The sequence below is a fragment of the Eubalaena glacialis genome, chromosome 1, assembly GCF_028564815.1.
Source record: "Eubalaena glacialis isolate mEubGla1 chromosome 1, mEubGla1.1.hap2.+ XY, whole genome shotgun sequence".
NCBI classification, from domain to species: Eukaryota; Metazoa; Chordata; class Mammalia; order Artiodactyla; family Balaenidae; genus Eubalaena; species Eubalaena glacialis.
This window is the reverse complement of record NC_083716.1, coordinates 61458635-61473839: the sequence shown is the minus strand read 5'-3', so window position 1 is coordinate 61473839 and position 15205 is coordinate 61458635. Positions and strand designations below refer to the sequence as shown.

At 55.0% G+C, this 15205-nt stretch overlaps 1 protein-coding gene across 4 annotated transcripts; it reads left to right on the top strand.

Moving 5' to 3' along the window:
* Positions 1–1040: 1040 nt before the first annotated feature.
* ZSWIM8 (zinc finger SWIM-type containing 8) lies at positions 1041–15201 on the top strand. 4 transcript variants are annotated; one of them, XM_061180564.1, is made up of 26 exons: positions 1041–1519; positions 3668–3821; positions 4068–4162; positions 4334–4506; positions 4682–4789; positions 4902–4983; positions 5104–5224; positions 5615–5816; positions 5965–6140; positions 6521–7514; positions 8264–8395; positions 8527–8706; positions 8809–8992; positions 9205–9303; positions 9899–10023; positions 10471–10711; positions 10810–10968; positions 11073–11301; positions 11479–11768; positions 11923–12146; positions 12682–13173; positions 13423–13606; positions 13708–13884; positions 14045–14164; positions 14488–14598; positions 14729–15201. In XM_061180564.1, exons 1-26 carry the CDS (start codon positions 1312–1314, stop codon positions 15187–15189), a joined length of 5721 nt encoding a protein of 1906 aa, XP_061036547.1. In that variant the 5' UTR covers positions 1041–1311; the 3' UTR covers positions 15190–15201. The 4 variants fall into 4 exon arrangements, with proteins under 4 accessions (XP_061036547.1, XP_061036555.1, XP_061036532.1 ...); XM_061180572.1 differs by having other exon boundaries at positions 13423–13582; positions 14420–14598; positions 14729–15026; XM_061180549.1 differs by having other exon boundaries at positions 1226–1519; positions 13423–13582.
* Positions 15202–15205: the final 4 nt, after the last annotated feature.

Here is a 15205-nt window from a genome sequence, read left to right as displayed (position 1 = left end):
CCTCCTTGACCCCCCCACAGTTACCTCTTTCTATAGTCCACATACCCCATTGGTGGAGCACTGGGCAGTTGCCTAGTTCTGCAAGCTGTTAGGAAGAAGCTCAGTGCTTAGGCATTTTGGACTAGCCTTGGAAGTTCTTAACCCACAGTCAATAGACTCCCAGTAAGAGGTCTGTGAATATGGATGAGAAAAAAATTTTATCTTTAACCACAACTTAAATTGAGCATTTCAATTAGGGCTGTGGGAAACCACAGTATTATTAGCAATACCTATATGAAATCACAGTATCTCAAAATTTAAATTCATCACTAACTTCAAAATTATGGTAGTTATTACACTTGCTGCTGGATCTTATTTAATGTATAAATAAAGAAGTACTATGTTACAAATTTGTTTTATTAATATTTTGATAATTGTATTTCAACATAAAAGGTTTCCTTTGTAATTCTTTTATTTTGTTTACTTATAAATAATCTGAGAAGGGGGTCTAGGGGCTTCACGAGGCTGTTAAACGGCCCATGGCACAAAAAAAGACTAGGAACCCCTGGACTCAAAGGCCCCACTGACAAACAGTGCAACCATCTCCTGAACTCAAACGCCTTCTTTTCCTGTTGCTTCGCCAATTAAACCCCATTAAAAAGTCTTCTGGAATGCAGGTTTCTGAACTACAATTCCCAGAAGGTGATGCGGCCCCGCGGCCTATCTGGAGTTAGGACAATAACTCCACCCAATGGTTCCTGTGTTTGTCTCTTGACAGCCTACAACTCCCGACATGCGTGGCGGCTGCTTATTCCTTCGGGACATTATGGACGCCGGGTTATTGCTGGGATCTGTAGTCGTTTCGTATACTTTTGGGGGTTGGCTTCCTCTTACGGTATCTGGGGGTGGGCTCGAGAAAAAAAAGTAGGAAATGTAGCAATTAAACAGGTTCCTTATATCCGCGCGTACCGGCTCGGATTCCTCGGCGCGTGAGGGCGGAAGTGGTGGTGGCCGGCGCGGCCGGAAGTTCAGATCAGCTGATGGGGGAGGCGGTGCCGCAGCAGCCAAGAGGCCCCGGCTGCCGAGCGCTTCGTCCGGGCCTTGAATCTCGGAGACTGGCCACGATCCCCGTTCACACCTCGCAGTTGGGCAAGGCCCCGTCCCGTATCTCTCCCAGGCCTGAGATCCTCGCCCGGCACGGCCGCCCTGAGCGCCCCGGCCACCCCCAGCCCCGGCTCGCCCCTCAGGCCCCGGGCCTCCCCACAGCCCCCGGCCGGCGGCCCAGGCCCCGGATCCGCGGGGGGGGACCCGGCCCCGGGGGGTGCGGGCCCCATGGAGCTGATGTTCGCGGAGTGGGAGGACGGAGAGCGCTTCTCTTTCGAGGATTCGGACCGCTTTGAGGAGGATTCGCTCTGTTCTTTCATCTCCGAGGCCGAGAGCCTCTGCCAGAACTGGCGGGGATGGCGCAAACAGTCAGCGGGGCCCAATTCCCCCACTGGCGGCGGTGGCGGAGGTGGCAGTGGCGGTACCAGAATGCGAGGTAAGGGTGAGCTGGAAGGAGGGGAGCGGGCAGGCCCTGCTCCGGCCTTGCTCGAGAGCTGTCCCTGCTCGGGAGCTGTCCCAAGCTGTCCCTCCTCGGGAGCTGTTCAGGACTCGCTTTTCCGGTCTTCCTGGGGCTGCCTTCTCCACACCTTCCCTGTGTGTGTGTGTGTGTGTGTGTGTGTGTGTGTGTGTGTGTGTGTGTGTGTGTGTGTGTGTGTGTGTGCTGGAGTGATGGCTGGGAAATCCTGGGTTGGATAGGATTAAAGACAGAAAGTAGATCATCTGTCGTTTATTTGCCGTAAGAGATGGGGTAAAGGAGAAGAATTCCCTCTTTGACTTGGGAGTACTGACCTGAGGCAGGCCAGAAAATAGAAAAGAATGTGGGTAGGGGCCGGATTGTGAAGAAGTGACCACTTGAGGTGTGTCACCCCATTGCAAAGTGTATTGGGAGCTTCTTGATTCAAGGTGATGATCTCTGGTCCCCGCTGCACGAAGAAGGGATTCCACCCAGAGGAAAGTGGAGGTGTACTGGCCTACGAGAGGAGATGTCACATAGGTTTAGATCAGAGGCTTGTTTCCTGGCCATATTGAACATCTGTCAGAAGCCAAGCCTGGGACCACTGTACTAAAGCCTTAGATTTCCTTCATCTGGGGCCTGGGGAGGAGTGTGGGTACTTGACTCTGGAGTCTCGTGAAACACTCTTCTTGCTTTTCACTTGAGTTTCTTTCATCCTTGGGTCTTTCTGATGAGTGCTGTGAAGAATTTTGCTTTTATTAAAGAGGATGGAGAAGAGAGTGAAAACAGAAGCCCCGCAGACTCAGGACTCACCATATTCTTTCCTTGCCTTCCTCAAGGCACAGTTTGAGCTTCATTGGAAGTGGACTTTTTTCACCAGTTGAGGGGTTTAATTGGTGATTCTACTCTGGATTCTAAGGTCCTGTTTTCCAAACGGCCCCGGAGAGATTTCCAGCACCCCTTAGGGACAGAGAGAAATTTACATGTGTCACTGTTTAGGAGTGGTAATATTTACCTTCATTTGGAGAGATAGCATATGTCCTGTACACACACACACATCATAGGTAGTTTCGCTGTGGGTCTTCTATGGGCTCTCTGCTTCTTTCATATTTGCATGTGCGGGTAGGCTTAGAGCTCCTCACTTAGAGGGAAGTAACTGAAGATGGTGAAGATGGTGGTGAAGATTTTCAACATATTGGTATCTTTCTGAACAGGTTTAAATCTAGGAAAGCATGGCATTCCCCCCCCCCACCCCCCCGCCAACCCTACCCTTTTTCAGTTGCTCATTTATAAAATAAGAAGATTGACTTTTTTTTTAGAAAGGTTCCTTTCAGCACCATGATTTTGTATACGTCTTTTAATCTGACTAGCAATTTGGTGAGATATGCAGTCTGTTGCGTTTCACTGCTTTTGGATTAAAACAGCGTGGGAAACTTTGAATGGTCACTCCATCTTACTCCAGGCGAGTCCAGGAGTGGCAGCCAGGTTCCCTTGGGGTAACCTCTCCACCCCCAGCCCACACCCCAGGGCATCCACTGTGGGAAGCCAGGGCTCAGGTGTGCCAAAGAAAGTGCAGACTCTCTCTTGCTTCTGGAGGTCCCTCTCTTAACTCTTCCATGCTCTGGCCTATCTTCCCTCCTTAGATGGAGGCATGGAGTCATTTAGAGGGATAGTAAAAACAAACAAACAAAAAAGGGATAGTAAAAAAGAAAAGGACAGTAAAAAAAAAAAGCAATTAGAGAAGCGAATGCCAGGGGAGATATATACACAATGTAATATGAATCTCAAGTGCTAGGTATGTGGGAAATTAGATGACAAGCCAGGTGAGACTCATTATTTGCTAGGATTCTGGGACACACCTGTTTGGCCAGGAGTTTCTGGGATATCCCTGGTATCTTCTAGCAGGCTGTAGGCTGGGGATTGTTTAGCTCCCCTTCCCCAGATGGAGTCTTAAGGGTTAGTGTATCCTGACAGGAGGGTCCCTTGGTTTTTCATCCAGATGTCCTCTTTCCTTCATAGTGAAGGGGGGGTGGGGCGCGTCAAGATGTGGCACTGGCATTGGTGCCAAGTAATCATGGCCCTTTTTGTTTCCCCTCCTCTTTCCCCTTACCTCAACCTTCATTTCCAAAGATGGACTGGTGATCCCACTGGTGGAGCTGTCAGCAAAACAGGTGGCATTTCATATCCCATTTGAAGTGGTGGAGAAAGTTTACCCCCCGGTGCCTGAGCAGCTCCAACTCCGAATTGCTTTTTGGAGCTTCCCTGAGAATGAAGAGGATATTCGGTGAGGCTAAAGGACTGACGGTGGGGAGTGGGGTCCTGATGTTCCACACCGCGCGCTGGGCTTCCCACGGAACACAGGGCACCGTACTTGGGGCTGCGGTAAGGAGGCAGCCGGGGCAGGGAGTACCTGGGATTTTCCCCAGCACGGTGTGACACTGGGGAGAGTGCCCGGGGCATGGTGGTTTCTGACAGGGTCTGTGGAAGGGTATTTGCTGCATTGTGGCCATGTCTTCTTCTTCACTCCCAGACTGTATTCCTGCCTGGCCAACGGCAGTGCAGATGAGTTCCAGCGAGGGGATCAGCTATTCCGCATGAGGGCTGTGAAGGACCCCCTGCAGATTGGTAAGGGTCCCTCACCAATTGGTACTTCTTGCTCCTCCCACCCCGTGTTAAGAATTAAGGAACTACTGCAAGAAGCTGGAGCGGGTTGTCTGAAGAACTGCAGGGCCAGGGTCAAGGGCAGAGAACTGTGTCTTGGTGGCTCTCCCTGACCATACCGATGTTTCTCCCCAGGGTTCCACCTGAGTGCTACAGTGGTGCCACCTCAGATGGTCCCCCCCAAAGGGGCCTACAACGTGGCTGTGATGTTTGACCGCTGCCGGGTCACTTCCTGCAGCTGCACCTGTGGGGCTGGGGCCAAATGGTGCACCCACGTCGTGGCACTCTGTCTCTTCCGCATCCACAACGTGAGGCCCTCCCAATTTATCCTGGCCCTATTCTCCGCTCCACCCCCCCTTCTCTGCTGCATGCCTGGCCACAATGTGAGCCCCCTCTCCTCCTCTACTCTGCCTCTCTGTCCCCACCTCCGATGTCAGCAAGCCTTTTCCCAGATTGTTTCATTTCTCTCGGTGTTCCCTTCAGGCTTCTGCAGTCTGCCTGCGGGCCCCAGTGTCAGAGTCCCTGTCTCGGCTGCAGAGGGACCAGCTGCAGAAGTTTGCTCAGTACCTCATCAGTGAGCTCCCTCAGCAGGTGAGGGAGGTTGGCACACCCTCTCTGACTAGTCCAGGGCTGCATATCAGCCTTCCTGTTAGGCCCAGGCCTCCTTGGGTCACTTCTGCCTTTGTGTCCCTTTCCCCCTCAGATCCTGCCCACAGCCCAGCGTCTCCTGGATGAACTCCTCTCCTCCCAGTCAACAGCCATTAATACAGTATGTGGAGCCCCAGGTGAGTGTGGTGAGAAAGAAGGGCAGCAGGAAGAAAGCAAGCTTGGGGGTGCAGAGCGCCACTTACTAAAGGCGAATCCAGGCTCCTACCTCTAGGTGACTGACTGCCTGTCACCCCCAGACCCCACAGCAGGGCCCTCTGCCTCCGATCAGAGTACTTGGTATTTGGATGAATCGACACTCACTGACAACATCAAGAAGACACTGCACAAGTTCTGTGGCCCCTCCCCTGTGGTGTTCAGGTAAACAGGATCTCTTCACGCCTGTGTCTGTGGTGGGAGGGGCGCATCCCTCGGGCCATGGACAGTTTCTTTGTTTTAGTAATGCCTACCTCTCCCACCCTTCACTGGTACACTGCCTGGCGCATACGTGTCACTAGTGAAATCAGTGGGTGATGATAATTTTGTGTAGTCACAGAGTGGTCTGTCCTTAGGTAGAGCAGGAGTTATTTTGCTTCCTTTCAGCGATTGGGAAACTGAGGCAGAGGGCGATTAAGAATTTTTGTCTGGGTCATACTTTGTCCCCTGTACTTTGTATTTTGACCCCTTTTGTGTCAAAGTCCTGTTGCTCTTTCACCTGCTTTATTCAGCCCCATCTTAGGGTCATCATTTTCCACTCTGCGACTTTCACAGTGATGTGAACTCCATGTATCTGTCTTCCACGGAGCCTCCGGCCGCTGCTGAATGGGCATGTCTGCTGCGCCCACTGAGGGGCCGCGAGCCAGAGGGAGTCTGGAACTTGCTTAGCATCGTGCGGGAGATGTTCAAGCGGAGGGACAGCAATGCTGCCCCCTTGTTGGAAATCCTCACCGACCAGTGCCTCACCTACGAACAGGTAATCCCGCAGAGCCTGGGAGGCCCGTGCTGGCTCATCCTCTCCCTCCCTTAACCGCACTCCCCTCTTGCTGACAGGGACACTGCGTGGGGCTCCTCTGTCTTCCTCTAAGTTGTTAGGTTCATCTCAGAGCCCTCTTTGTTTCCAGATAACAGGCTGGTGGTACAGCGTGCGCACCTCAGCCTCACACAGCAGCGCCAGTGGGCACACAGGCCGCAGCAACGGGCAGTCAGAGGTGGCGGCCCATGCGTGCGCCAGCATGTGTGATGAGATGGTCACACTGTGGAGGCTGGCTGTGCTGGACCCTGCGCTCAGCCCCCAGCGGTGAGTCTCCCCCACGGCTCACCACCACCCGGAGATGGGGCCAGCCCTGGACAGACCGAGCCCTCATCTCCCGTACATAGACACACGTACCGTTTTTCTAGTCCTAGGGAAATGGGAGGTGCTGAGCATTAGGGTTTCCAGTGATTTATGAGTTCTTTTCCTGAGAGGCTTTCTTCCATCCCCCCTCTAAATAACCCACTTTCCCAAATCCCTGAGTATTCGAGTGATGTCTATGGGCTGGCTCAAGAAGCGCTTCCTGGGGTCCTTCCCTGTGTCCCGCTTCCGGGGAATACCATCTCCCCGTTTCCTCCCGTCCCTGCTCGGTGCAGTGTAGGCCCCACACGCCCTCCTGGCAACCTGCCCCCGCTTTGTTCCCACAGCCGCCGGGAGCTGTGTGTGCAGCTGCGCCAGTGGCAGCTGAAGGTGATTGAGAACGTGAAGCGGGGACAGCACAAGAAGACCCTGGAGCGGCTCTTCCCTGGCTTCCGGCCGGCGGTGGAGGCCTGCTACTTCAACTGGGAAGAGGCCTACCCCCTTCCTGGTGTCACTTACAGTGCCACTGACAGGAAGCTGGCCCTGTGCTGGGCCCGAGCCCTGCCCCCTCGGCCAGGTGCCTCCCGATCTGGGGGCCTGGAAGAATCCCGGGAGCGGCCCCGCCCTCTTCCTGCCGAGCCAGCTGTGCGGCCCAAGGAGCCTGGGGCCAAGCGCAAGGGATTGGGTGAGGGGGTCCTCTCGTCGCAGCGGGGTCCCCGCCGCCTCTCGGCCGAGGGGGGAGATAAGGCTCTGCATAAGATGGGTCCAGGTGGGGGCAAAGCCAAAGCATTGGGGGGGGCTGGCAGTGGGGGCAAGGGCTCAGCAGGCGGCGGGAGCAAGCGACGGCTGAGCAGTGAAGACAGCTCCCTGGAGCCGGATCTGGCTGAGATGAGCCTGGATGATAGCAGCCTGGCCCTGGGTGCAGAGGCCAGCACCTTTGGTGGATTCCCTGAGAGCCCACCACCCTGCCCTCACCCTGGTGGCTCCCGAGGCCCTTCTACCTTCCTTCCTGAACCTCCAGATACTTATGAAGAAGATGGTGGCGTGTACTTCTCAGAAGGGCCTGAGCCTTCCACGGCCTCTGCTGGCCCCCCTGGCCTACTGCCCAGGGAGCTCTGTACCCGGGACGACCTCGCTTCCACAGATGAGAGTGGCAATGGGCTCCCTAAAACCAAAGAGGCAGCCCCTGTGGTTGGAGAGGAGGAGGATGACTACCAGGCGTATTATCTGAATGCTCAGGATGGGGCTGGGGGCGAGGAAGAGAAGGCTGAGGGCGGGGCTGGGGAGGAACACGACCTGTTTGCCGGACTGAAGCCACTGGAACAGGAGAGCCGCATGGAGGTGAGGGGGCTTGGAGGGGACTCTGAGGGTGCCTCTTAGCCATAGCTGGGAGAGGGACCACCTGCCTCTGGTTGCGAGTGACAGGACTGTTGTGTGACTGTTAGAATCCTGCAGCAGGCTCCTAACTGGCCTCGCTGCCTGCAGTCCATTCTCTTCTCTCCATGTTGATCTTCCTGGAATGTATGATTTTGTCACTCTGCTGCTTAAAACTCTTCAGTGGTTTCCCATTACCCTTAGGGTGAAGATGAAGGTCCTTGGCATGACCTATGAGGCTTCACTTGTTCTGAACTTTGCCTGCTTCTCCAGCCTCATCTAGCTACTATGTCAGTTACACTACACTCAGTTGAGCCATTGCCATGCTCTCTCTTACATCCATAGTTTTGTACGGATTGGCCTTTCTGTCTGGAATATTCTTCCCTCATCTTACCTGGTTAGCCCCTGTTCCTTCTTCAGGCCTCAGAGATCTTAGAGATCATGTCCTCTAGGAGGTCTTCCCTGAGACTGCCCCTCTGCCCCAAGTCCCATTGAGGTATCCTGCCCATCTGCTCCCCTCTGGACCTTTCCCAGTAGTAGCCAGCTTCACACCTGTTTGTGTGTTTATGTGTCTGTTTCTCTAATGGGCTGTGAGTCTCTGTGGTATACCCAGGACTAGCATAGGGCCCAGTGTATAGCGAGTGCTCATGGGATATTTGCTGCATGAGTGAGTATGGTGTCCTGCAACATGTTTGGTGCCCATGTCCTCTTTCCAGATATTATTTGCCTGTGCTGAGGCCTTGCATGCGCACGGCTATAGCAGTGAGGCCTCCCGCCTCACCGTGGAGCTTGCCCAGGACCTGCTAGCCAACCCACCTGACCTCAAGGTAGAGCCGCCCCCTGCCAAGGTGAGAGAGAACCCCCCTGCCTCCCCAGTTACCCATAACCCTCTCCCACGCCCCACCCCAGGCTAGAGTCTCCTCCCTCCACGAAGGCAAGTCAGACTCATCTGCCTGCCTCCTTGTGCTTCCCTCTTTAGGGCAAGAAGAACAAGGTATCTACAAGCCGTCAGACCTGGGTGGCTACCAACACCCTGACCAAGGCGGCCTTCCTGTTAACGGTGCTAAGTGAGCGCCCAGAGCACCACAACCTGGCCTTCCGAGTGGGCATGTTTGCCTTGGAGCTACAGCGGCCCCCAGCTTCCACCAAGGCCTTGGAGGTCAGAGGTTCTATCTGAACCTTGCACTGCCATCTCCTCAGAGACTCACACCTTGATCTCCATTGGGGTGATTGAGGTCTTAGCTCCTCCCTATGCCCTCAGGTGAAGCTAGCATATCAGGAGTCTGAGGTGGCCACCCTGCTCAAGAAGATTCCTCTGGGTCCGAGTGAGATGAGTACCGTGCGCTGCCGGGCAGAGGAGCTTCGGGAGGGGACACTCTGTGATTATCGGCCTGTTTTGCCTCTCATGTTGGCCAGTTTCATCTTTGATGTTCTCTGTACTCCAGGTATGATGCCTGACACTACAGAAAGTGGGGAACTGGGGCAGGGGTAGCTTTCTCTAAAGAGAAATCAAGAGCCCCAAGGCTCTGAATCGCCTGTAAGAAGCATCGGGCAGCTTCATGGAAGGGTCTGGAATGATGAGCGTCTTGGGTTTCTTCCCTTTTCATTCTGTCCCATGCTACTTCTGTCTGCTTACCTTACCCCAACTTTTATCCAGTGGTTTCTCCCACGGGTTCCCGGCCCCCAAGTCGCAACTGGAACAACGAGATGCCTGGGGATGAGGAGCTGGGATTTGAAGCAGCAGTTGCTGCCTTGGGTGAGTCTCTCAGTGTCTTGAGCACGTCTGTGAGCTAAGCCTGGCCCAGGCCTTGAAGTGCATGAGACATGGGCCCTCTTCTGAAGGGGCTCTATGGTAAGGGGAAAGCCAGCATGACGTGTATGTGCCATGACACATACTGACACGAGACTGAAGAATTGAGGGCAAAAACGTGGGCTATGAATGTTGGGTGTTATAAGGACAGCAAAACAGGACTCTAGGGAAAGGCCTTAAGAAGGGGATAGAGTATGGAATATGGGTTAAAAGATCAGTTAAGTTCTAGGTAGGGGGACAAAACACTGTGAATAAAGACACAGGGGCAATCAAGTCTTCATGAGAGTGGGGAGCCCAACTTCCCTGAAGTGATGGATATGTTGGGGTGATAGAGAGGGCCAAATTATGAAGGTCTTAAAAAGCAGACCAGAGCTTAGGCTGGATGTATTAGGCAGTGGGCACCTTCCATAGGAAATGTGGGTTGGACCGGGAGAACTCCTCACTTCACATGCTGCTGGCTGGGGAGCCCTGGCCTGTTTACCCTTGGCTGTCTTGCGAGTTATGGCCACTCACAACCCCCATGAGCGCCTCTTTCTCACAGGCATGAAGACAACAGTGAGTGAGGCAGAGCATCCCCTGCTATGTGAAGGCACACGTCGAGAGAAGGGTGACCTGGCCCTAGCACTAATGATCACTTACAAAGACGACCAGGCCAAACTCAAAAAGGTAAGGGATTGAGGTACTGGGATTTCAACAGGCAGAGAGAGCAAATTTTATCACCTTTCTCAGGGGTTTCTAGTATAATGGAAGGGCTATTCTACCTACAGGAGATACTGGGGGAATCTTGGGAACACCTCGTAAAGAACATGAGAGACCAATGGTTCTTATAGGAATGCTTGGGCTTGGGGTGGAAGAAGAGAAGCAGGGGGCATAAAGTCGTTCATTCATTCATTTATTCAATATATATTGAATATCAATATACTTAGTCCTGTGGTAAATGTTATAGGGGATACCAAGATATGTAAGCCAGCCCGTGTCTTCCAGCAGGTTCTCCTATGGTTAGAACTGGGAAAGCCTTCCTGAGGAGGAAGTATTAAGCTGTTTCAAGGAGAAAGAAAAGTACCAGAAGTCAGGAGCTAAAGGGCATCCAGTCACCGCTTCTCTGTCTTTCAGATATTAGACAAACTCTTGGACCGAGAGAGCCAGACGCATAAACCACAGACACTGAGTTCGTTCTACTCATCTAGCCGCCCGGCCACAGCCAGCCAGAGGTCTCCTTCAAAGCATGGGGGCCCATCTGCCCCAGGGGCCCTGCAACCTCTGACCTCAGCCTCTGCAGGGCCTGCTCAGCCAGGGAGTGTGGCAGGGGCTGGGCCAGGCCCCACTGAGGGCTTCACAGAGAAGAATGTGCCTGGTGAGGTGGGGGCACTGGGCAGGGGGGATGAGTGGTATGGAGCTGTGTTGGGCCCCCCTTTCCCAGGCTCATCCCAGTGTCCTGTCTTCCCTACGTAGAGAGTTCCCCACATTCCCCCTGTGAGGGTCTCCCATCTGAGGCAGCTTTGACCCCAAGACCAGAGGGAAAGGTTCCCAGCCGCTTGGCACTTGGCAGCCGTGGAGGCTACAATGGACGGGGCTGGGGCTCACCAGGGCGGCCTAAGAAGAAGCACACAGGTAACAACCCGTGGGATGACGTGGAGGGAAGGATATTCCTGAAGGTTGGAGTCTGACTTCTGGAGCTTCTGACTTCTGAGACTGACTTGTCTTGGGGGGGTTAGGCATGGCCAGCATTGACAGCAGTGCCCCTGAAACGACGTCGGATAGCTCCCCAACCTTAAGCCGGAGGCCACTTCGAGGGGGCTGGGCCCCTACCTCCTGGGGTCGAGGACAGGACAGTGACAGCATTAGCAGCTCTTCCTCAGACTCCCTTGGCTCCTCGTCCTCCAGCGGAAGTCGCCGGGCCAGTGCCAGTGGAGGGGCCCGGGCGAAGACAGTTGAAGTTGGCAGGTCAGTGGGAAGAAATACCCTTGTCTTCTGACCTGGCCCACCCCGAGAGCCATATCCCTAGTGTAATCCAACTGTTGTCTCCGTCAGCATCCTCACTTACCCTGGTCTTTTCCAACCTACCTGGACACCCACCTCAGAGAAACCCCAATCCCTGTCCCTACCCCATTGCCCCTTCAGGTACAAGGGCCGCCGTCCTGAGAGTCATGCCCCCCATGTACCCAATCAGCCGTCAGAGGCAGCTGCACACTTCTACTTCGAGCTGGCGAAGACGGTGCTGATCAAGGCAGGGGGCAACAGCAGCACTTCCATTTTCACACATCCATCTTCCTCAGGGGGCCACCAGGGTCCTCACCGTAACCTGCACCTTTGCGCCTTCGAGATTGGGCTTTACGCCCTTGGCCTGCACAACTTTGTTTCTCCCAACTGGCTCTCACGTACTTATTCTTCCCACGTTTCCTGGATTACAGGTAAATCCAGCATCTTGATTTGGGTATGGGAAGGGGATTAATCGATGGTGATAAGTCTTATCCTTGTGGAGTTACTGACCTGATAGGAGAGACGCCATTCCCATTCCCATTGCCCGTGCTAACCCCACTCTGCTTTTCTCTCCTTTTCCTGAAGGCCAGGCAATGGAGATTGGCAGCGCAGCCCTGACTATACTGGTAGAATGCTGGGATGGGCACCTGACACCCCCTGAGGTTGCATCCCTGGCTGACAGGGCATCACGGGCACGAGACTCCAATATGGTGAGGGCAGCGGCGGAACTAGCCCTAAGCTGCCTGCCTCATGCCCATGCGTTGAACCCCAATGAGATCCAGCGGGCCCTGGTGCAGTGCAAGGAGCAGGTATTTTTACAGGCAATTGCGGACCTGCTTTGGGACATCTGGGCAGGGAGGTTGGGTCCAGCTCCTGATTCCCATATCCTGGAGTTCACAAACTATCCAGTTGGTCCTCTCATGGTGACACTTGACATAGTAATGTGCTTTCACATCTGTTACATTCTTTACCTTACAACTCTGAGAACAGGATTATTCTTATTTCATAGGTAAGGAAATGTGGTCTATAGTCTAGGGACCAAGATGATCACCAGGATGGAGTCCTTAGGGAAGGCCTCAGGGAGATGATGGGACTTGGCTGGGAGTAGCTAAATTAGTTTGGAACTGGGACCGTAACCTGGGTCTTGACTTCTACTGGTCAACAAATATCTGTTCATTGTCTGTGTGAAGCATTCACTGCTCTGACACTGACTCTGAGCACTGGCCCTGACCTTAGATGCCTCCCCAGGAACCAGCCAACTCTGAGGGAGACATTGGAATGTCATCTAAAACTGTCCCTGAGTAAAGCCCTTCCCCCTTAACCCTCTTTGCCCCTCCCTTCCAGGATAACCTGATGTTGGAGAAGGCCTGCATGGCAGTGGAAGAGGCGGCTAAGGGTGGGGGCGTATACCCTGAAGTGTTGTTTGAGGTTGCTCACCAGTGGTTCTGGCTATATGAGCAAACAGCAGGTGGCTCATCCACAGCCCGTGAAGGGGCTACAAGCTGTAGTGCCAGTGGGATCAGGGCAGCTGGGGAGGCTGGGCGGGGGCTGCCTGAGGGCAGGGGGGGCCCAGGGACTGAGCCGGTTACAGTGGCGGCGGCGGCAGCAGCAGTGACAGCAGCCACAGTGGTGCCAGTCATCTCGGTGGGGTCCAGTTTATATCCGGGTCCAGGACTGGGGCATGGTCATTCCCCTGGCCTGCACCCCTACACTGCTCTACAGCCCCACCTGCCCTGCAGCCCTCAATACCTCACCCACCCAGCTCACCCCGCCCACCCCATGCCTCATATGCCCCGGCCTGCCGTCTTCCCTGTGCCCAGTTCTGCATACCCACAGGTGAGTATGCGATGTTCTACTGGGAGATTAGGCATGTGGGAGCACGTTGGGAGTTCACGGGGGGTTGGAGTGGGGTACTCCGGGAGGATAACAGGGTTGTCCAAGAGTCCTGGTGAGGTGGCGGGAGTCGGGGGACCCAGCCCAACTAAGATATAAGAAATGCAGGATACCCAGCTGTGGGACGAATGGGGAAGAGCTACATCCTAGTATAATTTGAAATCTTCCTTTTTTTCTTCTTCCCGCCTCTAGGGTGTGCATCCTGCATTCCTGGGGGCTCAGTACCCTTACTCGGTGACTCCCCCCTCACTTGCCGCCACTGCTGTGTCTTTCCCCGTCCCTTCCATGGCACCCATCACAGTACATCCCTACCACACAGAGCCAGGGCTCCCACTGCCCACCAGTGTGGCCTGTGAGTTGTGGGGACAGGGAACAGGTGAATGGAGGGGAGGCACACCGGGCAGGGGAGTGGGGGAGGGAATCCTCTCTGTCCCTCTCTGGGCTCAGTTCCTCACGTGGCTTTCATCCCACCCTCAGTGAGCAGTGTCCATCCAGCTTCCACGTTTCCGGCCATCCAGGGTGCCTCACTGCCTGCCCTGCCCACACAGCCCAGCCCTCTGGTGAGCGGGGGTTTTCCACCACCCGAGGAGGAGACTCACAGTCAGCCTGTCAACCCGCACAGCCTACACCACCTGCACGCCGCCTACCGTGTCGGTGAGAGGAGGGCCCTTCCTGTGCCCCCACCTGCAGCCAGAGGCTCTTCCGTGACCCCTCCCCACCATACCTCTTAATTGGTTTACCGTGGGGTCAGGTACCAGGCTGAGGTAGAGGGTGGAGGACGCACCCTCACCATGTGCCCACCCTTTTCTCCCAGGGATGCTGGCACTGGAGATGCTGGGTCGCCGGGCACACAATGATCACCCCAACAACTTCTCCCGCTCCCCCCCCTACACTGATGATGTCAAATGGTTGCTGGGGCTGGCAGCAAAGCTGGGTAACACCTCCCCTCCCCAGGACCATTGTCCGCCCTCACCTGCTCCCCCCACCTTCCCATCCCAGACCTCCTTCCTAGCTCTTGCTCAGAGTTGAGGCCTTGGTCGGGTATGTGTGCGTGCGCGAGGGGCGGGGGGCTACCTCAGCTCCTGGGGTGGAGGGAGGCTCTCTGCCAGGCCAGAGCTGAGAGATTAAAGTTGGGTCCCTAGGGCAGAGGTGGCCACCCCCGTCTCATGCCCCTCCCCCTGCCCCCCAGGAGTGAACTACGTGCACCAGTTCTGTGTGGGGGCAGCCAAGGGGGTGCTGAGCCCGTTTGTGCTGCAGGAGATCGTCATGGAGACGCTGCAGCGGCTGAGCCCCGCTCATGCCCACAACCACCTGCGTGCCCCGGCCTTCCACCAGCTGGTGCAGCGCTGCCAACAGGCATACATGCAGGTGATAACCCAGGAAGTATGGAGCAGGGTGGAACACCTCCTGGGCAGGCAGGGAACAGATCACCCAGGACGCCAGGGCGGAGGGGCCTGGTTCTGTGCTTAGTGGCTTAGTGGCTCCCCACATCTTCCAGTACATCCACCACCGCTTGATTCACCTGACCCCTGCCGACTACGACGACTTTGTGAACGCGATCCGCAGTGCTCGCAGCGCCTTCTGCCTGACACCCATGGGCATGATGCAGTTCAACGACATCCTGCAGAATCTCAAGCGCAGCAAACAGACCAAGGAGCTGTGGCAGCGGGTCTCACTCGAGATGACCACCTTCTCCCCCTGAGTCTGGCCCTCCTAGGGCCCTATACAGGGACACAGGCCTGTGGCTTTGGGGGCCCCTCACAAAGGGGGAATGAATCTTGGCTGGACAGATCATCCCCACTCAGTTCCCTGGTAGCCCAGACTGGCAGCTGTTCTTGGGCTGTAGCTTGGGGCCAAGATGTCTCAGACCCTAGAAGCCTAGGGTTGGGGGAGACAGCCCTGTCTGGGAGGGGGCGTTGGGTGGCCTCTGGTATTTATTTGGCATTTATAAATATATAAACTTCTTTTTTACTCT

What these genes read in the sequence shown, in the direction of transcription:
- ZSWIM8 (XM_061180564.1), top strand. Translation starts at nt 1,312, where the DNA reads ATGGAGCTGATGTTCGCGGAGTGGGAGGACGGAGAGCGCTTCTCTTTC. An exon ending in GAGAATGAAGAGGATATTCG is followed by an intron (nt 3,822 to 4,067) that starts GTGAGGCTAAAG and finishes CTTCACTCCCAG; the next exon opens with ACTGTATTCCTGCCTGGCCA. An exon ending in AGTGCCTCACCTACGAACAG is followed by an intron (nt 5,817 to 5,964) that starts GTAATCCCGCAG and finishes CTTTGTTTCCAG; the next exon opens with ATAACAGGCTGGTGGTACAG.